This window comes from Bombus flavifrons, chromosome 8 (genome assembly GCF_040668555.2).
Source record: "Bombus flavifrons isolate JBK064 chromosome 8, iyBomFlav1_principal, whole genome shotgun sequence".
In the NCBI taxonomy this organism is placed as follows: Eukaryota; Metazoa; Arthropoda; class Insecta; order Hymenoptera; family Apidae; genus Bombus; species Bombus flavifrons.
Window position 1 is genome coordinate 7,316,735 of NC_138449.1, and position 23,858 is coordinate 7,340,592.

At 33.2% G+C, this 23,858-nt stretch overlaps 2 protein-coding genes across 9 annotated transcripts in view; one reads left to right on the forward strand and one right to left on the reverse strand.

The window, feature by feature from the left end:
• On the reverse strand, window positions 1–11,402 carry LOC138182924 (high affinity copper uptake protein 1). Of its 4 annotated transcripts, none has more exons than XR_011173938.1 (7): window positions 6,008–8,046; window positions 3,383–5,066; window positions 3,169–3,302; window positions 3,006–3,065; window positions 2,156–2,438; window positions 1,285–2,070; window positions 1–946 (listed from the first exon to the last, which is right to left on the reverse strand). XR_011173938.1 is itself a non-coding variant. In XM_069119374.1 (7 exons), exons 4-7 carry the CDS (start codon window positions 3,386–3,388, stop codon window positions 2,240–2,242), a joined length of 399 nt encoding a protein of 132 aa, XP_068975475.1. In that variant the 5' UTR covers window positions 3,389–5,066; window positions 6,008–7,774; window positions 7,845–7,883; window positions 10,827–11,402; the 3' UTR covers window positions 2,113–2,239. The 4 variants fall into 4 exon arrangements, 3 of the variants coding, with proteins under 3 accessions (XP_068975475.1, XP_068975476.1, XP_068975477.1); XM_069119374.1 differs by lacking the exons at window positions 1–946; window positions 1,285–2,070 and adding an exon at window positions 10,827–11,402 and having other exon boundaries at window positions 2,113–2,438; window positions 6,008–7,774; window positions 7,845–7,883; XM_069119375.1 differs by lacking the exons at window positions 1–946; window positions 1,285–2,070 and adding an exon at window positions 11,292–11,388 and having other exon boundaries at window positions 2,113–2,438; window positions 6,008–7,774; window positions 7,845–7,883.
• The window catches only part of LOC138182923 (endoplasmic reticulum aminopeptidase 1), a 23,251-nt gene continuing 7,459 nt past the window's right edge, over window positions 8,067–23,858 (forward strand). Inside the window, exons 1-4 of one of the 5 annotated variants that reach the window (XM_069119370.1) lie at window positions 8,067–8,087; window positions 15,003–16,038; window positions 22,789–22,938; window positions 23,034–23,119. In XM_069119370.1, the coding sequence (XP_068975471.1) occupies window positions 15,906–16,038; window positions 22,789–22,938; window positions 23,034–23,119 (369 nt within the window). In that variant the 5' untranslated portion in view covers window positions 8,067–8,087; window positions 15,003–15,905. Of the gene's footprint in view, window positions 8,088–11,576; window positions 12,004–15,002; window positions 16,039–19,994; window positions 21,699–22,788; window positions 22,939–23,033; window positions 23,120–23,858 lie in introns of those variants that run through there. The other 4 variants (XM_069119369.1, XM_069119371.1, XM_069119372.1 and 1 more) reach the window with 4 other exon arrangements.

Below are 23,858 nucleotides of genomic sequence, written 5' to 3' on the forward strand. Positions count from 1 at the left end.
ACTTTAAATATGTGAATTATTGAAATATATTTAACGCGTAAATTTATCTCAAATTACGTAATAAATTCAATCACTGTAACAGAAACTATCCGGTTACCATTAAACAAAGCAAATGATTTGCGTGAGTAGATAATAGTTTCAGCAAATTTTTATTACGCCTACTGTACCATCTAACGTTTCTGTACCATTCTCGTGACAGATGTCATGACGAAGAGTACTTCACCCTTACTCTGTCTCTCTTTTCACGAAAGGGTGAATAAAACGCAGCGTGCAATTGTGCGAGACTCGTCGTGTCAAGTATAATGACTTGACGGTTCGTACTACCTGTGTGAACCGTATCTAGATGCCACCAGATGCCAACAGGAATGAAAATAAATGGGAAGGACATATGTGAACAATTTGTGATGTCTTTTTCTTTCTTCTGTTTTTAAGAAAGAAACTTCTGTTTTGGTATAATGATTTTCGTTCAGGCATAGGCAAATGAACAAACGATTACGACGCCTCGTTACCATTCTTAACGAGGATATCGTTTAATCTCTGACACTTTCTGATACGCTTGTTACAGTGATATAAATTGTTTATCAGACGATTGCTCACCGGACGTGAAATTTTCAGTTCAAACTGTACAGAATAATATTTCTTAGAATTGTCCATATTGGAATACGTATTTCTAATTTTATTTATTAATTACTGTAGGAAATATCCTAATGGAGGAACTTAAAAAGAATAGTATATAAAATATTACATTTATTATGGAATATAAAGAATAAATTAGAAAACCTGAATGGTAGTATACACTTGCTACAGAGTTGTTTCGAGCTCTTTTTCCGAAATTCTTCGCAAATATCAAAAATTCGTTTTTCACTTGAAAATACGATGTAGGTAAACTTCGGACCTGAAGGCTTATTATATTCTTCTCGGGCAGTACAAGTAAATTTATTATTACCTAAAACAGAAACATAATATTCATAATATGGCAATATATTGTTCTCTGTTCTCTAAGAAAAATATGAAAGAATAAAAATACAATAAGAATCGTTCCTAATATCTAAAACCTAATATCTAAGACCTGATATAAAAGTATAGAAGAATTATAATAGAAATAAATGATTCTACAGAATGAATTGATACTATTGTTTGTTATTATATTTATACATTTGTGATAGCTAATAGATAATTCCAACACTAGAGCATTAATAACTATTAATTATCATCAGAGTGCTCTAGATAATTTATTTGTCTATTGAATTTATCTTTTTGTTCAATAGTATATGTAACACTTACGTATTGTTAAAAACGGTGTATCTTGAGTTAATGCTCTTAGTGTTGGTGAGCTGAATGATCTCCATGACTCATAGCACTTGAATCATACATTCTAAAGAACATTATACACCAAACACAAAAGAGTACCACGAAGAGAACTAACGTTATACTGTTAAATGTATCCCATCCGAGTATTATATCATTAACTGTCTTGAACTCTTTTTTAAATACAATTCTTGTGCTTGTGCCGCAAATTGCTTCTCCGCTTTGACTATAAGCGTTCATCTTAAACTTATCTTTGTTACTATTTTTGTACTACAAGAAATATTTTATATTTAACCTGTGGTAGCTCTCTTGCACCGACGATACACTGAATGATCGAAATACTGATTATGTTGTACAATAAATAGTGACTCCAGATTAGATAACGATCGTGTCCAGTTGATTATAGTACATTCTGTACAACATCATTTAATTAGTCAATTATGACTACTATACAAAAATTTATCAGAAAGTTATTATTTATACATATATAAATGACGAATGATATAATTATTACATGACTATAGAGAAATGTTTATTACAGGCAAATTTAACACTCTATGTACACGCTTGTTTTTTGCATGATCTATGTAAAAAATTATGAGTTTATAGTTTTTTTCTATTTATATTTAAATCTTTGACGATAATACATACATAATAATTCTGTCTATATATTAGTGCTATTATAACACTATTATATACCAGAAAGTTACATTTATTTTCATTTAAAAAATATTTTCTGTCAAAGTACTGTTTCAAATGCCTCTGAAACAAAATTGACGCTTTATAAATAAATATGTAGGACTATTTTCACAAATTCAATATCATAAATGATGTACAAATTATTTACATTATAATTTTAATTCTATATGAGCGCTTTAAGAGCACGATAATACGGGATTAATTATATCATTACGAAATACTGTTATAAGATTTACAAGCAGCAATCAATATTATCACCACTGGACTTTTCCCAAGCGAACAGCCAATAGCCAAGACCTGCACCTAACGCCACAGCAAGGCAAAGCCAAATATTGTACGTCATGAAAATTAGCATAAGGCAATATCCTATGATCAATTGAATAATGTGGATAATTGTTTGGAAGAAGTGTATTTTCGAAAACAGGAATGACCTGAAACAAAACATATTTAGTAAATGGTATTCTCGGTGTTTAATAATAATATATTTATGGTAATAATAATATATTTATCTCCATTTAATAGCAACACACTTTTTTTAATGTTATAAGAAATAGTAAATTGCGGAAAAGATATAAGAACTAACTTTGACAAAACACAGTAATAATCTAAATCCAAAATTAAAATGCTTCGTATATTGAGAAATAGTTTTGATAAATTCATGTTTCAGATACTTTAATTGTTATAAAATTCGTTTAAATTAATTTTTTTATCAATAAATAGGCGTATTTTTGAAGAAAATAAGTAACTTTTGTTTTATCATGGGACTATTTATTTTATTTACATATTAGTTACTTATTCAAAGTGACTTTACAGTATCATTATTATAACAATCTTTGATTCTAAATTTATTAGCTCTTAACTTAAATAAATTCACACGAACGACAAATGTTATATCTCGTATGTCTAAAATAACAAAAATTAAGGATATCGAGTATCAATAATTGCAATAAAAATCCCGATGACTTTAAATAAAAATATCTGAAAGATAAAATACATACGTCCTAGATCTCCTATCTTTCGTTTTCCATAACCGTGCTGTATTGATGAACAAATGATCACTAAACACACATATACACACAAAGAAAGAAACAAATTAATATATTTCGATAATTTCACCCGTAACACATATCTTAATTATAAAAATAATCGTAAATCACTCACCGATAGCTTTTTAATCCTTCATATATAGACGTCAAAAGAATAATACCAACCATCGACCATCCAATACCTTGTCCATCTATCGCGTGCCATTCATCAAACAAAATAACTTCATTTTTACCGAGATGAAATGACATCTAACGTAAATCAGTTCCATCAGACGAAGAAAGAAAATTTATCACATTATAACGTAAAGATTAAGTGTTCCATTACTTACATGCATTTTTGCAAGAATAAAATACAGTATCGAGTATCTTCACAAAGACTGCATATGGTCTTATGAGGTCGCTAAGCATCAAATTTCCGCTCGGCTTCTTTATCAAATTATAGATAACTTATCGATCAATCGTTATTCTTACTGACTTACACGTACCAGTAATTTTTCTTTTCACCTAGTTTTTTTTTTATAAATTAACACGATAATCGTTTAATTTAATGTTTCAAATCGGGACGTTATTAAAATTATCCATACTATCGTGATATCAAATTTCGTTACGTCGCAGTAGTAGAATTAATAACAGGCAATTAATCGTTTAAAATAACTTCTACCTATACGTTAAATTACGCCTATACAAATTACTAATGCAACTACTATACAAAATACAATTACTAATACAACTGTCTCTACTATAGTAATCGTCGTTGTTGACTGTCAAATAGTCCCCGATGTAATAGCGATATTCTCAGTCACCCTGTATTTATAGGGTGTCCTATGTAAAATAATCAAGTAGAATATAAAATATCTTAATCGAAGTTATAATAACATATTTTGGAAATGACTAAGCAATCAAAAGCTGACCGAACTGATATCACCATTAAATAAGTTTACCATTCATAAAATTATTAATCTGGGATAAAGAGCATTAAAATCCCGGACTTCTTCGCCTGAAGTCTAAAAACTCTAGCTACATGCTTTTTTAGGTTAGATATCCACGATGCAAATTTCTGTAAATTATAAATTGTAGACGGGTAGCGGTGTGTTTGCATGTAGATTGTACCTAATGCATCTGATACGAACACAATACTTAAAAATCGTTCCTAGAAAAAACAAATGCATTGCTACCCGGTATATTAGTATAGATGCGTCTGACGCATGACAGATCACTGCACGCAACGCACGTATAGCATGATAATACGGATGATCGATGAAGGCTGACCGTTTGTTCAGCGAGTGAGCAATATTCATAAAAACTAGAACAAATCCGGAAAAATCCGGACGGATAACAACGAGATATTGTTGCGCGTAATGCAAAAACTAATTTGCGGCAATCGGAATTCTTTTATCGTCATCTGTATATTACACTCAACACTATTAAAATACGGTTAAAAACATTTCTTGCTACATGCCCGCAAATGGTAAGAACGTATGCAAAATGAATCGCATCATGAGGTACACCTTGTATATAGAGCGTCTTCGGCTACAGGTGTAACAAAATTTGAGGGATGATTCTTGAGGCTAAAATAAGATGAAAATCAAGAATAAGAAATATTGCGTTTCTGACTTTGTTTTTTAGTCACTGACAATTAAAAATCAACCGAAATATCCCTGTGCGCGAGCAAACCTTCTTACACGAACGAAAGTAGGTCAGCTCGAGCAGCGGAGTGCACAGCGACCCTCAAATCGTAGATTAAATATTAAACCTGCTTACTCATTGAAATCCATAATAACATATCGGAAACCGCCCTGTGGAATTTTCAAGTAGAGAAGATTAGTGTTTCCTCTAATTCTTTGTCTCCGTAGATAATTAGTAAATAATAACATATATGAAGGACATTTAGTTCATTCTCAAAGATCTATTTGTATAATGTATTTACATCTATTTAAACGCATACAGACGTGAACAAACTAAGAAGATCCTATTAGGATTTTTCAATCAGTGGGAACGCGAACACTTCAATATCTGAAAACAAAGGAAAATCCTCAATTATGTCACTTTCAAAATAAACGGACCGTGTATCAAAAATTATGGATGAAGATTGTTCACAAAGATGTTAAGAAACAAGTATACGACCTTCGGAGTTTAATATGGCAGATTGAAGAATATTTCCTTTAAAATTAGTAAAAAAATTAATTTTATTTTTAATAATGATTTAGTATATACAGTATGTCGAGTTTATCTCAAACCACACAAATATTTTGAAAAACATCAATGATACGAAAAAATGTTTCAGACAACAATTGCCTGACATGGACGAAGATATATTATACTCTCGTGTACTTGATCTTGCGGTAATTTTGGCAGCTGTTATGATAGTGACATTACAATTTTTAAATGGGAATTTCCATTTTTATCACATATTCGTATAGGTGACATAGAGACGTTTTCAGAACATTACAATCTTGTCTCTTCCACACCATTTGCTATCATGATATAAACTCTCAAATTCAAAAGAATAATACAAAATATCAGCTAAAAGTGACTGCTCAGAAATGACTGACTACTTTGGAAATATTAGAAAATTCCGATTTTGTGTTTGGGCAGTGCAGCATTTATGAAAATGATTTTTATATGTCTCTGTGGTGTACATCGTGTAACGCTAATACCGACGGCACATTGAATTTTAAAGTTCATATTTTCATAGTGGATTACACAGAAGATAAGAGTTTATAGTATTTTGATGAGATCTGAATGTCAGCTACAAAAATATATAATAAAAAATGGAGGTATTCATATAAAAATTTTAATGTCGCCTTTACAGGCTGTTTCACGATCATCTCAAGGTCAAGTAGATAAAAGCTCAGCATGTACCTCGCTATACCATACCACTTTTGTCTGAAACATCTTTTCGTATCATTGTATTTTCTCAGATATTTGTGCATTACCGCTTAAACAGAACATACTTGCTCAGAATATTGACTTTTACAACATATTTCAAGGTCATTGAAATCGACGTAATAGCCTCTATTCCGAATAGTTACCATTTAATTTAATAGAATAATGTAACTTCTGTTGAAGTGGTCTATCTTATCTACTTGTACATAAATTTGCTAAAACTAAAACTTTATTTACGGATTTTCCATACTTCTAAAAATATTTTGTTATGATAATTATATGTTCTAGGAAAGGTAGTTCACTATTTTAAGTAGCAAATATATTTTATCAGTATTCTAAAGGTATTAAGTACGACGTATTTTTTAAAGATAGAATTCAAAGTAATAAAGTAAATTTTAAAACGATCTCTAAAGTAATAATAACTTCGAATAACTTGAGTTCTTTCGCTTTGTTTTACGACGACACCTAAAGACCTTGTCGTCTTGTCATCGATAAATAGTGCGGTAAACTTACAACAATGAATGGAAAATGAATGTATGTTGTGTAATACAACACACGAAGTGAATACTGAAAAAAATACGTCGATGCATTATACTTCGTAACATTAAAAATTTAATCGAAACATTCTTTTAGATGTAAATAATTTATATTCAACAACTTTGAATAATAAGTATATAATTACTTGCATTCATACCAATATTCACAGATGTCGATATTATAATATTTAAATAATGCAAATAACTATAGGTTACTCTCAATCGTAATTAAGTACGTGTTTTGCGCTGCATATTTTTTCTTTTTTTTTTTTTAATAACTCCCAGTAGATTCCTACACTTTAATCTCATTGGATTAGCACTATACAAGAATGTTTCAATATTTGATCTTGCGTCACTCTAGATGCTGCGGTCGTTTCTTTTTCAATCTTTAAACGACACTGTCAGTGTACAGTTTATTTGGCTAGCGCGTTTGGGTAGTTCATTGGTGTTGTTTTATGTCTGCCGGATATTCACTGAATTTTCTCCTTTATAGCGGACATTTGAAGATCTTTGCGTAGTTCTTCATTTAGTATGTAACAAAGTGCGTCTACTATGGTACGAAGTATGATTGTATAGCTTCCACTTTGGCAATGCTTTGGTGGCTTTTAGCCACTATATCCCATAATTGGATGCCGTACGTCCATATTAGTTTTATTATCTCTCTATAGATACCCTATATAGAAATACCCTAGATAATACTCTGTAGATTAGTAGTTTGTTTTCTATACTAAGTTTCGAACGACGGTTAGTTAACCACGACGCGTTTTTCCTCCTAATTCTTGTTGCATCTTTTTATGTACATGCTGTTTCCAAGTTAGTTTCGAGTGTAAATGGAATTCCAGATATTTGATCACTTTTGTTTGCGGTATTCATTGATGTGAAGCGTGGTCTTTAGAGTGTCTACGAAAAGTGAAAACAATGTAATTACACTTATTATAATTGACCATTACTCTCTGCTCTAGCAACCATTCATCAGTGAACTTATGTAGGTTTGTAAGATCTCAACTGCTTCTTGTGGATTTCCACTCATTGCTATATACATGGTGTAGTGTTTTGTGTTGCTAGAACGTCTGCTGTGTATAAAGTGTAAAGTACTAGACGTAACAGACTTCCTTGTAGTACTGCAGCGTTTGTTGCTTGTAGGTCTCAGTACGAATCATTTATTTTTACGTAGAATGTTTGGTTATTTAGGTAAGATTTTAATAATTGGTAAATTGCAGTAAACCTTCGTACCAGACTTCGTCGAATGCTTTTTTTATGCCCAAAAATAAATATTTTCTCATATCTTGTATATTACATCTGTAATTACATAAGTTAGCACATAATTTGTGTATTTATGTTCTATTTATCGCCTGAAATGTTCATTTACTTGTTACTTTGCATGTTCACTAATCGATGAAACTGCTTCCTGAAATAAAAGATAGAACAGTTTGATCGATGATTGGCAGGCATTTTCAACCAAGCATTTGCGGCATGGTACAACTTAGAGTCGTTCTTTAAATGCGTTTGAATAATGAGCGTAATTGTCAATAGGCCTATAATAATGGCCCAATCGTGACGCAATTATGAAGAAATAATTCAAAGAGTAGATTGACATTTCAATAACGTTCAGGTAAGACTGAATTATACATTATTATATTAAGAAATTAATTTTTACTTGTGACTAGTAAGAATAATACTTTGGCTGTAATAAAAATGTCGAAATATTCGTATTTCGTATAGAAACGAACAATAGTTTCTCGTATGAAAAAGCTTAAACGTAATCGAAATATTACGCTCTTGATAACAATTTTGATAATGTGCCATATAACTACATTATTGTATAGTGAGCTAAGACTAAATTAATTGATCAAAAATAGTAAATATTACGAAATATATTTATAATTTTTAAAAATATATTAAGTGGGTGAGTGTGAGAGAGAGAGAATGCTTTATAACAATAAAGGAGAATTCTTATTTTATGAAAAATATCAATGGCCTAACTTATATTATTATATTTCTCAACTTCCCATATTATTATATTGCTATATAGAATTATATAAAATTATATGCAAAACAAATTAAAAAAAAATATTACAATAGAATATAACCATTTATTACATGTGAAGGTGATCATTTTTGTTATTACTGTCTTGCAAATTTTTACAAGTATCTTTTAATGGAATATTAATAAAAAGTTGTTTTTTCTATTAATCTGACGAAAGAGTGTTGTGTTCGAGGAAATTACGTGTCGCGACCGCGTGACTCTAATCATCTTGTCCTTGAAATTCAAGGTCGAATTTCATTTATTGCATTGTACTCCGTTGTCCATGAGGACGAAAGGTCTCAAAGAAACCATGTATTGCAACTCAACCGTTCTCTTACAAAAAGAAGATTAAAATTTCATTAATTTTCGAACTTGCTTTATTTGTAATGTGCTTGCATTTTGAAGCCAGATGCAGGGAAAATACCATCTATCGTCGCACGCAGATACCTTAGATTTATCATTGTACCGGGTATATTATCATCAGCTAAATGAGATCATTTAAATAACTGCCTTATTTATAATTGTACGAAATATTTTCTCAGAACAAAATTAAACTGTTTTAAGGGTCATATGTAACGGTGGAAAGAATATTTTCTCAAGATCATTTTTTAATGACATTTCAAGGTCATCGGTCGTTTTTAAGGTATATATGTAGTATAAACTGCAGATGGCGCTGCTAGGTACGGCCGCTTTTCGTCTAATTTCTGTATCGTGGAAGAAAAATCGGACTCCGGTCGCCGGGATTCGAACCCGGGTCCCGAACGTTCGCAACCTAAGGCGCTAACCACTGCTTTTTTTTTTTTTTTAATAATGTTTATTAAGCCAAGGATACAATTTTCGTTACATTTTGATATTCAAATAAACTGTGAATTTTGGTAATGGTGTGCTAGGCAAAAGTACCGATACGCGACGGTACGACGTAGCCATACTATATTATGTGTCGGTGTTTTACAATTTTTTTGTGATTTTTGTCTATTCTTTGGATTTAAGCCGCTGGGGGGCGGAGCTTTTATGTAATTTTGTTCTTGCTTGATTTTTTTTTTGTCCTGAAACTTGGTCGCAAAACAGGACTTATCGGTAATTTACATTTTGGCGCTGAATGCCTTTGGAGGGGATAATAGGGAGGGGGCGGGGGAGGGGGGAGGGGGCGGGGGAGGGGTGCGCTAACCACTGCGCTACCGTCGTCCGACACTAGTTAGTGTCGAGTGGTGGTATTCATTATCGAGCACCATCACAGGTCCTCCCTCCACGATACTACATATATATATTTTTTTTACAACAGTGGATGAGATTTTTTATTCTCTGTACAAGACTATTGAGGTACTTATATCAAAAAATGCATAGTTTAAAAGGTATTTCAATTTTCATCTCATCAAATGTTGTATATGAAGTACACCAGAGTATAACTTTGCGTCTTTCCTTGTCTCTCATAGGCCAAATTCCACAAAATTAATGTTAAAATATTTTTTACACTAAACATTTTCAAACATAAATAGTTTAAAAGCAGATTTTCGTGTAACAACAATAAAAGCAAGTGATTTTTATAAATTTATTTTAGATTAACTAATGGTTGTATGGAACTAGACCTTATTGTAATATAAATAGATAATTTTGAAGCACAAACGTAATTTAGTTCAGTAATTCATCGTTGGCGTGCAGCATAGCATTTGTCACAGTCATTAGAATGCAAAAGTTGCGAAATTTTCTTAAAGTTAGACAGTTTACGCTGGGATTGAACGAAAAACGAAACGATTTGAAGTGAAAGCATGAAAAATTGAAAAGTTTTAGCGTTTAGAAGAATAATTTACTTTTGCTGGCAAATGAATTGAATTCATATTATTTAAAAGAATATTATAAACAAACAATCAACTAGAAATTTGAGGTTCAATCTCTGGAGAAGTTTGTAACAAAGCGAACTTTGTCTGAAAATGATTAATCGATTAATTAGCTTTTTAATTATCGTGCACGTCAGTTCAAAATGTTATTAATCATGGCTGTTTAGAAAGTTGATAAACAATAAGAAAAATGGAAATAACAAAGATTACATTTCTATTTCAAGACTATATTTATATTTTAAAAAGATTTAATCTCATATAGCTAATAGGTAGTCTAAAACGATTCATAAAAATTATTTGCCTTTGTTATTGTTACACGAGAACTGTTTAATACTTTCATATAGAGTATTAAAGAAACCCATCAATTGATGGATAAAGATATATAGAATTCGATTTAAAAATATAAATGAAATCTCGTGCAAAAATGATCTTAAGGAAAAATTCTTTCCACAATTGTAAATAAGGCAGATATTTAAGTGATCCCATTTACCTGAGACACCCTCTATATGTTCGTTCCTTCCTCCCATCCTTCCTTTCTTTTTTTCTTTCTTTCTCTCTCGCTATTTAGACAATTTCAGATTCACATATCTACATTCCGTTCAAATTTCTTCCTAACATTACGCATTGACTTTGTTCGATAAAAACGATATTCAACGCGATGTGTAAATTGTCCAACGGATGTAATCCAACCACCCGAAATTATTCAACAATTTCTTTTACGATTGCACAAAATAAGAAATTCACTGGCTTCGAAACTGATGAACAAGAGAGCAGCAGATCTGCATCCTATTCGTCATGACCCAAACTTTTCTATGCCAAGTGTTCAAATACTTTCACGTATATTTTCAGAATCTCCACTCGATCGATCGAATCGGAATTATTTAAAATTCAAACTGGCAAGGAACATGAAACCGTGACGAAGATTCCCGATCTCATTCCTATATACTGTACGTACGTGCATATATCGAGCGGCTATCGTACAATACGTTAGCACGAAAGTCTAGTCGGAAAGCGATCGAAATCGTAACGCACGAGCCGCGGACGTCGAGAAAGAACGTATACTACTGGATGTTAAGTTAATCGATTTCTCTTTCTGTCGCTTCGCCAGAGAGGGTGTCCTCCCCGCTTTGCGATCAGCCAAGATGCCCGGCCTGCGTGAACGAGACGGGCGCAACCTGTGGCTGATCCTGACCGCCGCGCCTCCCTGCGTCCGGAAATTTAGCCACGCTCGACTCTCAAACTCCCTTCAGTGCCATTCTCACCGTTCGACTGCATACATGTGACGATGGTGGCTGTTCTCGTAACGAAAGAAGCCCCGTCTCTACCATACAGCCTGTGCGAAGCTTAAATCATTCGGCGATGCAATCGTGGCTCGTACAGTTGCGAACTGGTGCCGAATCGAGCACAGAAACGCCGCGCCTTTTTCTTCTCGCTCGAACCGCTCGACCCGCCGCGTACGTAAATATACCCTTCCGGTACAATGTTTCGATAGTCTCACGGTGAGGTGCCGGTTCATCGTGTTCACATACGCCACTGGTATCGAGAAAACGAAATCGACGAATCTCGAGAATATTGATCGGTTCCCCATGGAATCGACCAGCTGGATTTCTTCCTCGACGAGGGAAATCCTTTTCCTCGGTGTTCGCGTTTTCTCTCGCCTGCAGAAGGTTAGTCATCTACATTTCATACTTTATTTAGATCTTAAGATCCTTTGAACCTTGGTGTACCTTCGTCGTGTAATTCTTTGCGATTGAATATATCCAGCGTTTTGTATTATCGTTATTCGGTTTGGTTTTCGGTTGAACTGGGCACCGAATAATTGAGAGACGTTAAGGATAGTGGGAAGTCACAGAGAGGTCTTTGTATGTTATATTAGCTTCGTTTGTTTGGAGGGATTTCTCGACCGCGAAAATGGGCAGGGTCAACGTTCTATCACGAGGTACCGCGTCCGTGTATTAGACGCGCACACGAATGCTGTTACCTGTGTAGCAGACGGAAGTAGGATGAAACAAAAAGTTGCATACTGTTTCTCTCTCTGTTGAAAATTCACTCGCTGAATAAGAGAACAGTTCGTTTCGTACGCTAGTTTCTCAGAATTATAGAAAAAACTAGAAAAATCTGAGAGACTCCTCGGACGTTCTACAAAGCTTCTGTTGTTCGTATGATACTAATCGTATTAAATGCGTTCACATTAGAAATTCACATTCGTTAATCAACTCGTAATCAATTTTTAGATACTTGTGTTACTGTTGTGATCATTGTGTTACTTGATAAAAATGTTGTCTATGAATTTTAATCTATAAAAATCTACGTGTAAAACAAAATTTCTTAGTATTATCATAATTTATAACTCAGTTATGACTACTGAAGACAAATAATTATACTTTGCTTTTTCACTTAATTGTGGCAATTCACCAAGAAATTTACTAATTCTGTTTCTACTAAATAAACTTAAGGAAACATAATAGCTAAGAGTATCTATATCTGATATAGATATTTATAATTCATGCATCTTGCATAACACGCTTGGTTTTAAGAAAATAATCCATCTACTGTCGTAGAAATAAACTCTGTTTCAATGTAGAAAATATTCTGAAATTACAGACAATTTTCGCGTAACCTTCAGTAGCTTGCACATGCATATCACTTATTACGTAAGGTTGTGCATATAAAGTGTTATTAAGTTATTTGCAAACGAGGCTGACTGCAGAAATAGTCAGACTTATAGTTATATGTATGAAAGTTCTATAACTACGAACAATAACGCATAATTGTTTCGATTTTGTACAAGCTAACAAAACAAAAGACGAATTTCCATTGTACGTAAAAATTCCCTTGTGTTTCCCCATTAGAGTTCTTTAAATATTCGATAGCTAATGTAAGTACATATGTCGACCAATTGCTTTAACTCGAAGAAAAATGATGATGTCTATAAAATAGCAATGTTAAGATAACTTTGAAAGCATACTTGGATTTTTGAACCTTCAGTTGTTATTTCCTTTCTAATTGGGACAAATAAGTAAAAGAGTTTCTAAATTGCGAGTAATCCATCAAATATGATCGACTTTATTTACGCTTTGAAAACATTTTAATTTGTACCATATTTGCTCCAGCTGTGTATCTGATAAGATATAAATTGTTACACTAAAAAATTAGTAAATGTGTATATAGATGTAAAATAAAAGAAGGAAGAGACGTGGCTGGAATTCGTGAGGAACTTTAAGGGAAAGAGTTTACCAGGAAATTAATACTCATGAGAGATCAGCATGTATAGACTTCGTAATCTGTTCATCGAGATTACGGGAAATCAATAAGGAATTCCTAATATAATGAATTTAATTTTTCATGGATGTGAATCTTGTAGCCATGATTAAATTGATTCCTTTTTATTAGAAGATTATAAATATATATATATGTATCTCTTAACAGAATAATTAGAAAATACTAAATAATCTGTATTAAATAAATTTCATACTATTATGCTTGATTTTCTTGCAATTTCATTAGTGCACAAAAAAGATCATCTTTAAATTTACCAAGTACAAACGTGTATTATACCAATTAAACCATGGATCTATGTATGTAACATTTATCACTGAATCATTTAACTTTCACTTACATCCTAATATCGATGATATTTTCAACAATACTCACTTACCTTGACCAGAGTAGGACATGTGTAATTATATAATTAATGAAATTGAGAGGCACGTAGCGTGTCTGAATTGAAAGAGAAACAATTCGTACGTGTAAACGAGAGACGACGATAATGGAGATGAATTAGCACCCAACTCGGTAAATGCATAATTACCTGCTACCGAAATGGAAAGAAAGTGTCGTTCGTGATTCTAGCGGTCCTCTTATCCTCGACAACTCTAATTACAACGTCTCGGGTAAAACCTTCGTTTAAAATGAAAGTTCTACAGGACAATCCAGTGTCTGTTGTATGAACAATTTCCCGCCGTATATATATATATATATATATATATTTTTAAATACACCTCAACGAACACCTAAACAAGAGGACGTGAAAAACAGCGAAGACACTGATGCATATAATTGGCAGCTTTGTTGTGGCTATAAAAATAACTTTATAAAATATGCGTTGAGTGTGAAACGTACGATCGCACTGACCTATTATATCGACCATGTATTATAATTATAAGCCTGATTAAGTCAATAATAACCAAACAACGCTGGCCTATTATCTATATAAAACGAACGAATAATATATGGTGCATTATAAAAATTTAATCGATTTTTAAACTCTTAAGGCGCGTGTATAAATTAATAATGTCTTAGGTCGAATCTTGGATTATGTAGAGATAATAAAGTATGTCCTTCAAGGATACAATATGAAGATATATTATATTTTATACATTATATAAAACGATGATTATTTTTAAAAAACAATGTTTTCGACAGTTTAAACACCTTTAATAAGAAATATCTGCCAAAATTAATTATGATATTATTACATTTAATATTACTTATTAATTATATTCACATTATGTGTATATTAGTAGTTAACAATGCATAGGTTTACGAACAACATGTTGTATATATTTAGAGAATATTTTCGAGAGAAGGATGAGAATAATGTATAAAAATAATTTAAAATACAACGTATAAAAATATTGTATATATGTTTCGTACTTTGTTTCAGATACCATGTCTAGCGATACACTAAGGAAATATTGCGCAACTTTACAAGGAAATTATTAATCCATCGTTAGCAAGCAATCAAACAAACACCAGCCAGTTAACTGTTTACAAAGTTAATACGTATATTTAATATAACAATCTCTTTTAATTTGCAATATTAATGACTGCTTGTTGTATTTGTTTAAAATATGACCAGCCTTCGCACACATATAGTGCAGCTTTATATCACGCATACAGTTTTACAAAAACTAGTGAACTTTACCATTAAAATAGAAAGACACATAGAACTATAATACAATATCATCCAATAGTTACGAAAGTAATTAGTGTAAAAACAATCATTGACTAGATCCACGTGCACTGCCCGACTAAGGGTTCAAATTTAACTAAAACGATTAATAGACTACTCCTTTTATAAACCACGAATATTTGTACGAAATTTATACGCGGAACTATCGTTTTGTAACAGCTACAAATCTTTTTCTCGATGACATTTTCCAACGCTTTGTGTCGGGGACCAATGTATAGAAAATTCTTCGCCTTGAGTGACATCCGTCTGCACACGACGAATAGATAAAATAATAAAAATACGTTACGAAAACTATCGACTCGTATTAAATATAGATCGAGCAAATACATCGTGAAAAAGAAGTGACGAATGTTTAGAGCAAAGCGTCGAACGAATGAGAGTTACATAGTTCGCATGAAAATTCCTCGATCCGTTGACACGGATGCAAAAGAGAAATACAAAAGTGCATCGTTCTCTAAAAGCATCAACGTTGAAGAATGTAATTCGCATCGAGTCACGAGAAATAGGGAGCCAAGGAAGCGTGCATCTTCCGCTCGAAACTGCACACAGTGCGAGCTTACTGGATAAAAAGGCAGGCAGAGGGAGAAAAGCAAAATGCCAGGGGGAACTTCGACGCGAGAAAGCAGCGAGGCGATCCGGATGGAGCCTTTAGGTAGAACCTCGAGTTCGCGAAGTCCCGGGCAAAACGGAACCGCTAACACCACCACCGAGGTGCCGATAAATTCAGGTGAGTAAAAATCCACTTGCACCGAGAAAGCACGTTTACTACTCTCTTTAATGAGTTAACTTACTGCCAACCTCGTACGGACTCTTAACCTGAAATTTCATTAACACTGGGGAACAAAAATGGTCTCAGCGGTATTCTACAACCGTAGTAAATAAAATTGTTCCCTTGGCGGTTCTGTTGCGGAAAAAAACAAGTTTTATACGCAACGAATCTGCGGTGAACATGCAATTTCTTTGCATAATTTGAAAACTTGTATTTTTATTCAAATGTGTTTAACAATTAGAACTAGAGATTGATTTTCTCTATACTTTCTTATCATAATGTATAGAAGTTAGCTTGGAATGGATTTTAAAAAATTTAAATTAACACAAAACGTACATTTTTTTACGTTTGAAATACGGTCACGGTGTGTGTGTTTTATTATGCACAAAGCTTGAAAAGCGTATGTATTAAGCGTAATTACTGGTTTCAAAGCACATATCACTATTATTCATGACCTTATATCTTTAGATACCATCTTTTCATTGATCGACAAAATTTTGACTTGTAACAACAATAATTGCCATCGTTAAAAATGCAACACCTATAATAGATTATGATCAAAGTGTTTATCAAGTTGTTTTAGCACAAAATGAAAAACGGGTTTAATCAGGAAAGATTCAGAATTGCTATTTTATTAAACGTTTATGTTTCATAAAGTTCGTGTACCTGATAAGAATCTAAAGACCTTTATCGTATCTATAAAACTTTATTATCGTGTAAAGTGATGATTCTTTATATGAAAACAACGCGATTATGATCCAAGAATAATTTTTACAATCAAGTAGTAACTAGTAACCATGAAAATATATTTAAGTTGGTCGAGTTTATGTACTATTCTAGTGAACACCGTTTCCAAATCTGATCAATATCGATAGAATCACAGCGTTTATAGATGTCTGAACTTTTGAACTTGTGACCTGTTTTATTTTAACGTATTTATGTAGGTTTGTTTCCGCCTTAAAAAGTTACCCAGCTTTTGACACAAATCATTCTAATATTGATGAGTCTCGTGCATTTTAAACTTAGAAATATACATTTCCTCGTGAGTTAAAGCTACGAGTGAGCCTACAAGTAGTGCAATGTTGTAAAAGATTCAGGAGCAACATAGAGACCGTGAATTTGGTATTAGTTCGTGGCCGGATATTTTTTTATATAGTCGATGTATGTAGTTATATCAAAATAATCTTTTTTTTATTCAATGAAGATAAAAATACAATAGTGCTCAGCAATTAACACTTTATCAGCGGCACGTCTTTGCGACAAGCAATGACTTGTTACCGGAAACATTTTTAGAAAGTAATCAGAAATGAGAAAAGTTTGATCATTTCCTTTGAATTGTGTCTTTCAAATTAATTGAACTATTGACATAAAGATTTAAGAATATGTTAAAGAGGTTTTTATTATTATTTATATATTATTTATTAAAGATTATTTAAGATACATGTTAATTCAATTACATTGCAATATAAATATTACATTCCTTCCTATATGACATTCTAAATAATTAGATAATTTAGGTTTAAAGTATTAACATTACTGTAAAATGTAATATGATTATTTGATGTATTCACAAAGATATTGTAGCTGATGTTAACAGATACTGACCAAAATTAAATACGAAATCAAAATAACATAGATAGTTCTCATATCATGCATTGCATAATCTAAATTTTTATAGAAATTCTGTAGAAACAATTCGGTAGAAACATTATTATCTAAAAGATAGAAAATTATTTGTTGGCAGGTGTTAAAGGCCTGTATTTTTAAACCTTTATTTTAAACAAAGAACATAAGATTGAGCACGTGTATATTATATAAAATACTCCTTTTATCGTCCTATAACACACCTTGCTTAATTGACCTTATAATTCTGTTACATACCCAATCACAATCTAACCCATATCTACATATATATAACTGTGGTTTTTTATTTATATCTAAAAACCACGATAAAGAATAATACAGTTTAACGTATAATTAACCACGGTTACTATTATTACGTAATAATCAATTTATTTATAAAAAGATTAATTTTAAATCAGGAGGCAAAATCTTTCAAACGCACGCAATGTTTAAAAACGTAGAAGTTGAACAAATTCGATTATGATAACAGATTTTGCTACCTGTAAATATATATTATTATGAATTTTGAAAAAATATTTCATACAGATATCTTATACATGTTTATACATTTATACAATCTGTACATTTTTATATCCTTTTTATCACAAATACGTAAAAATCTACAATTTAACAATGAACTACTAGATTTATGACAAATTCCTTTTTACACGACAAGATTTTAAGCGAATATTATTTTTATACCTTTTAACATTGAATTTTAACAAATTACCACACGTGGATTTTCTTGAGGAATCTATTCTCTGAATTTCACATTTAACACAACTTTAGTGGATTTAGAGATTCGCCCATCCTTTGAAAAATCGATTTGCCCCTTTTTCATCCCTTTAGGAGTTGAATTTCGAAAGACCATGAGATACGAGCGTGTTCATTTTTAACGAGCAGTTCATTTACCGAGCCTCAAATTTCCAGCTTTAGCGAATATAGGGTTACGGTTACCCTTTGAGAAAACACCTTACTCCCCTTTTCACCCCTAAAATGGTTGAATTTTGAAATATGCTCAAATACGTTTATTTATTTTTAATGAGGAGCTCGAAATGTTGAATTTCGCGTCTGCAATATTAGCAACTCGTGAAATATGAGTGTCCTTTAAAAAAAAAAATTTGACCTCCTTTTTACCCCTTCAGGGTTTGTATTTCCCAAAATTCGACCTTATCGTAACGTCTAAAAAGAAGTACACTATCCAAATTTCATGTTTCCACGTACAACGGTGTGGGCTTGGTGTTGATGAATCGGTCAGTTAGCTTTGTTTTTTATATTCAGATATAGATTCCAAATAATTTATTTTTATATACATACCGATTTCTCAGAGTTGGCAACAAATGTTGCAACGATATCGATCTGTTTCACATAAGAGCCGTTCCCCGTATCCCTAAAACTTCATTCGCAGGTCAAAAGCCAGACAAGAAACGGAAATGTTGCCCCTTTCTCTAGTTTGAATGCCATTGCCAGCATTCAGCGGAGACTTTGTCCGTCAAGGATATTGAACTTCGACAATCCGAACGGTTCGAGTACCCTCATTCATACTACGAACTGAAAACTTCTAAGAGGTCCTCGATAGCTCCATAATCGCTAATACAAGGACAGGATTTTATTCCGTGCTTGCATTGCATTGACGTGTTCCAATCTTTTTCTCGTATATTCTTATGCTGATTTCGCGTTCATTTCTTGATAATGTCAGCTTCCATCGTTCCAACTCGAATAGCTTACTAGACGAACTCTGTTATAACGATCGTATGGAATCTAGATATCTGTAGACACGTTTTATGAATATATTGTATATGCTGTACGAAACATTTTGAAATTTCATTAGCATTATTAGGGGACTCGACTAATTAATCATTGTAACGTAAAAATATTTCAGTCTCCGCTCCTTATTTGGTTTTGCCTAAAGAATTACTTAACTATTTACTAAACAGAAATTCTGTATATAATTATAATATTATATACATATAATTATTTAACAACAAATTTATGAAGGATTCTTTCTAATTTGACTTTTGTCGAAGATATTTCTAAAATCATGTTTAGTGTCTCTGTGGATTTCATGTCAATGCTATCGGGAATATAAACGTGCTCGGGATAATATAGATAATTAGAATGGATAGAAGACAAAAAATACTTACTATGTGTAAATATACGAATGGTGTATATATGAAATATATGTATCTTCAAATAAAACTTTAATCGCATTATACATATACTTATACGAAATTATTTCCATATTAATTAATTTCATTATCTTAAATTTATAGAAATGATTAATTTTAGAATTCTAAAATACTTAAAGTAAAATAAATTGTAGTGTCCTATTACGTTCTAAATCTTAATATTATTAAACGACATAGCACGCTCGATGCAAACTATAATATAGCGATTAAGATAAAACTCATTTTATTAGGTCTAGAACGATGACAATGCAAAACACATATTGAATATGCATGGCTTTTGTGTGCACTGTCGGTGTTTCTATCGTATGCAAAAACGAGAGTTCTCGTATCGAATGTTTAAAATGCCAATACTTCATATCCCGTTCAATAGCTTTGTAAAGTAATTGTGTTAGTAGCGAACTAAAATGAAAATCCATTTTTTACACAAGAATTTATTACCTATGAATATTTTCGTTAATATCGTATAAATTAATTTTCAAACAAAGAATATTCATAAAATTATATCATTTAAATCATTTCGTTGCTAAATAATGCGTCAATATAATATATGCGCAATAGTAGAATGTTATTCGTTCATCGTTAAGAGTACAAATGTTAAGTGTACGATTATAGAAAAGAAATACAATACTTCGCAAAGAATTAAATTTTTTCTTTTTATCTATAATTGCATAGTTAATATTTCTAACATTAAATATGTACAACAAAATGATGATTTTAACACGGATATTTTAACAACGAAATGAATGAAATAACATAATTTCGCGAAAATGTTTAGTGCTAAAATACGAGTCGCGGAGTATTGAAACCTTAAAGAAAAGCAGAGGGAAATACCAAAAATGGTAGAGAATCTTCTTACCAACCCAAGCGTGGAAGTAAAATGGCAAGTAGGGTAGGAATCACTGTGAAGGGTGGGTCACGGATGGCGCCACAGTAAAAGCAACCAACCACCCCCGCTGCAACTCTAGGCGAAGCGAGGTGCGGCGTGGCGAGAGCTGCAAATTCACCCCCGTAAAGCGATCCGCCACCAAGGGGTTTGGAAAGTCGCCATTTCTGTCTAACTCCGCAGTCGCTATATTCACGTTTTAATACCAATGAAATGTCAAGGCACGTCGCGCGTTATAGACTCGCCGACGTTGTCGAGCTGTTCGGTGACTTCGTAAGCGTCACGTTGTCGCGGGTCCTCGGGACCTCGTTGGTCGCGCTTCTACTCGGGCTTCTGCTTGTACTCGTGCTCGTGCTCGTACTCGTGCTCGTGCTCGTGCCTCTGCTCGTGCTCGTGTTCACGACTGTGTTTGTGAGCTTCCCCGTCTCCGTTCCCGTGCCCGTGCCCGTGCCCGTGCTTCTTCAACTCGTGCTCGTGCTCGTGCCCGTGCTTGCTACTTCAGGAATTTCGAGTCGATCTACTCGAGCAAGCTCGCTTCTGCCGATTAAGCTTTGAACTAGACGCACGACAAACGATTAAGAAAGAAAAAGGAAAAGAAAAACGGAACGAGAACAAGGAAAGAAGGTTGAGCCTAAAGTAACCGCAAGCCCCCAGTGAACCAGTAGGTAAATCTGCCAGTCTTCCTCGGTGATTCCTTGACCTTGACACTCGAACCGACGGTGTATCAACGAAAGTAACTACTAGGCGAAGCAGGCAAGCTACGAGTACGACCGCCCGAATTCTGGCTGAACAGAGAGAGCCCTTGATCAAAATCTTATATGCTACGAACGACGGTCAGGTAAAAGAAATCGTTCGTCGGAGACCGCCGCCAAATCGGTTCACGATGAGCGAACAAGATGTGGATGACGTTGCCTTTCTGACAGGTGAGACACGTCAGAACAGGCATTCGAGAATCTTTGTGGATTTTATCGAGTGAAGCTCAGGCTCTAGTTTCGTTCCCGTTGCAATCTCATACCAGGGGTAGCTCCTACCACTTCTGACAGCTCTGTTTGCCCCTTGACCTCCCTTCCTTTTCACGGTTTCCCTTCATTTCCTCGTCCTTCTTTTCCTTTGCTTCTTTTTTCCCTCTCTTTTCTTCACACGCGGTTCTCTCCTTTTCCTTTGAAATCGTTCGACCAGATGGCCCACTTACGACCCTCCGGGTTACGAATAGACTATACGAGAAGCACGTGCGTGCGATCAATAAGAGACAAGCTTCTGATCTTTCAAATTAAAACACGCAACCCGGCTAGCCTCATGCGTTTATGTATATGTATCTTCTTGTTGACCGATTAACTAATTATCATCCTGCCTGTGACAACAAATAGAACCACTTGCAAAGTGCGTAAACACATCTGTTTGACACAGAACCATACAATATGTTGCAACATGTATCGTATAGAACAAGCCACTTTATTCAAATGACGTGAACTTCTCGAGCAAAATTGTCTCAGAATTCTATATACGTTGATATTAACTTTTGTTTACTTTATACTTCGCTTGCGTTGAAGGAAGCTTTAAGCATACGTCTCTTAAAATTATGCGTATTCAGCGTACTATTTTGTAATGGCGCCATTCTTACCAATCCATTCAAATTGAATTTAAATTGATTGGATGTTATAGAGCTGTCATTCGATGATAAGATATATACACAGCATTTCACGTATTTTGTTGGAGTAACTGCATTAACGTCACTGTGGACTGTCGCTCGGCAGTCAAAAATCTAGGTCAAGTGTGTAACCGAGGACAGGAAACTTGTTTCTCACGTTAGTGGACATTTCACGTTTGGGAACTTATACGTTTCACCTACTTCTTCAATTTTCAATAATATTCGTACCTCTTGGTATATATATTTCATTCGATATTATAGACAACATACGTAATGTTGCCAAAACAAATTCAACGCGTTTCTCATGCTTCAGAATAGGGAGCGTATGGACGCTTGATCATTCTTCAGGAGACTCTTTGTTCCAGGAGACAGTAACACAGGATTGCACAAACGTAGTATTTATGAGCACAATGGAATTGTGTGTTCTCAAAAAAGGGCTCTCTGCGTAGCTACCGTTGTTTTTGCGATCCTTTTCGCCATATCACTCATCATTGCCTTCGCGGGACCACAAAATGGTAATGTAACGTTCCCTTAATGTAAATAACATTTCAATTTTGTTTCTGTATTACTCGATGCTTATTATTGGTTTCTCCTTTTCGTTTTTTAATAGACTGCCCTTGTGCTGGAGAGAAGCCACCCAATCTGGAAATCGAAGACGATGAAAAAAGTAGCGAGCCTCTTGCAACTAATGGAGAGGTATGGTTATTTGTGTTTGCTCTGCTGGTTATACGATCGAAGTGGAACAAAACATATACTTCGTAACACATATTCTAGACATAATGCACAAGTAATAACGACCGTATATACTCAAGTTCTCAAATGGTACAATGAATAATGTAGATTCGTCAATGTTATTCATACATGCCATATGATTTCAAATAATCGTCGAACAATGATATTACATTAAATTTTTATAAAAATATATTTAATGATATATTAAAATATTAAGATATTTAATTATATATAAAATATTAGAATATTTAAAGGATTATATCGTGATAAGTACATTAAAGAATTTTAATTTCATGTTTTTGTATAGATACAAGTCGTAGTATTCATTTTAATCTTCCACAAAAATTTGAAGAATCATATACTATATTCTGTATATTATAAAATAAGAAAATAGTAAATTACTAGTTTTCATCACAAAAATGATGCAAAGTTTTTAATACAAAACACAGTTGTTGAAGATATTACTTTTGGAACATAAAGAGAAAAATCTATCTGACCTGAAACCTTTCTATGCCGCGGTACGTAAAAAGAAAAAATTAGGACGTATAGAAATGCAAAATATATAGGTATGTCATGTACGTATATGTGTATGCAAAGTGTGTTCTTTTGTATGTCACATTTCAATGCTTGTGCCTGAGCCTTTGCTTGAAGCTTACTGTGAACGAGCTATAAAACGTCTTGGCGGGAAATCAATTGCAAGACG

Coding starts and splice junctions, on each gene's coding strand:
- LOC138182924 (XM_069119374.1), bottom strand. Junction 3,066..3,168: donor GAAGGATTAAAAAGCTATCG/GTGAGTGATTTA, acceptor ATGTGTGTTTAG/TGATCATTTGTTCATCAATA. Junction 2,439..3,005: donor AAAGATAGGAGATCTAGGAC/GTATGTATTTTA, acceptor GTTTTGTTTCAG/GTCATTCCTGTTTTCGAAAA.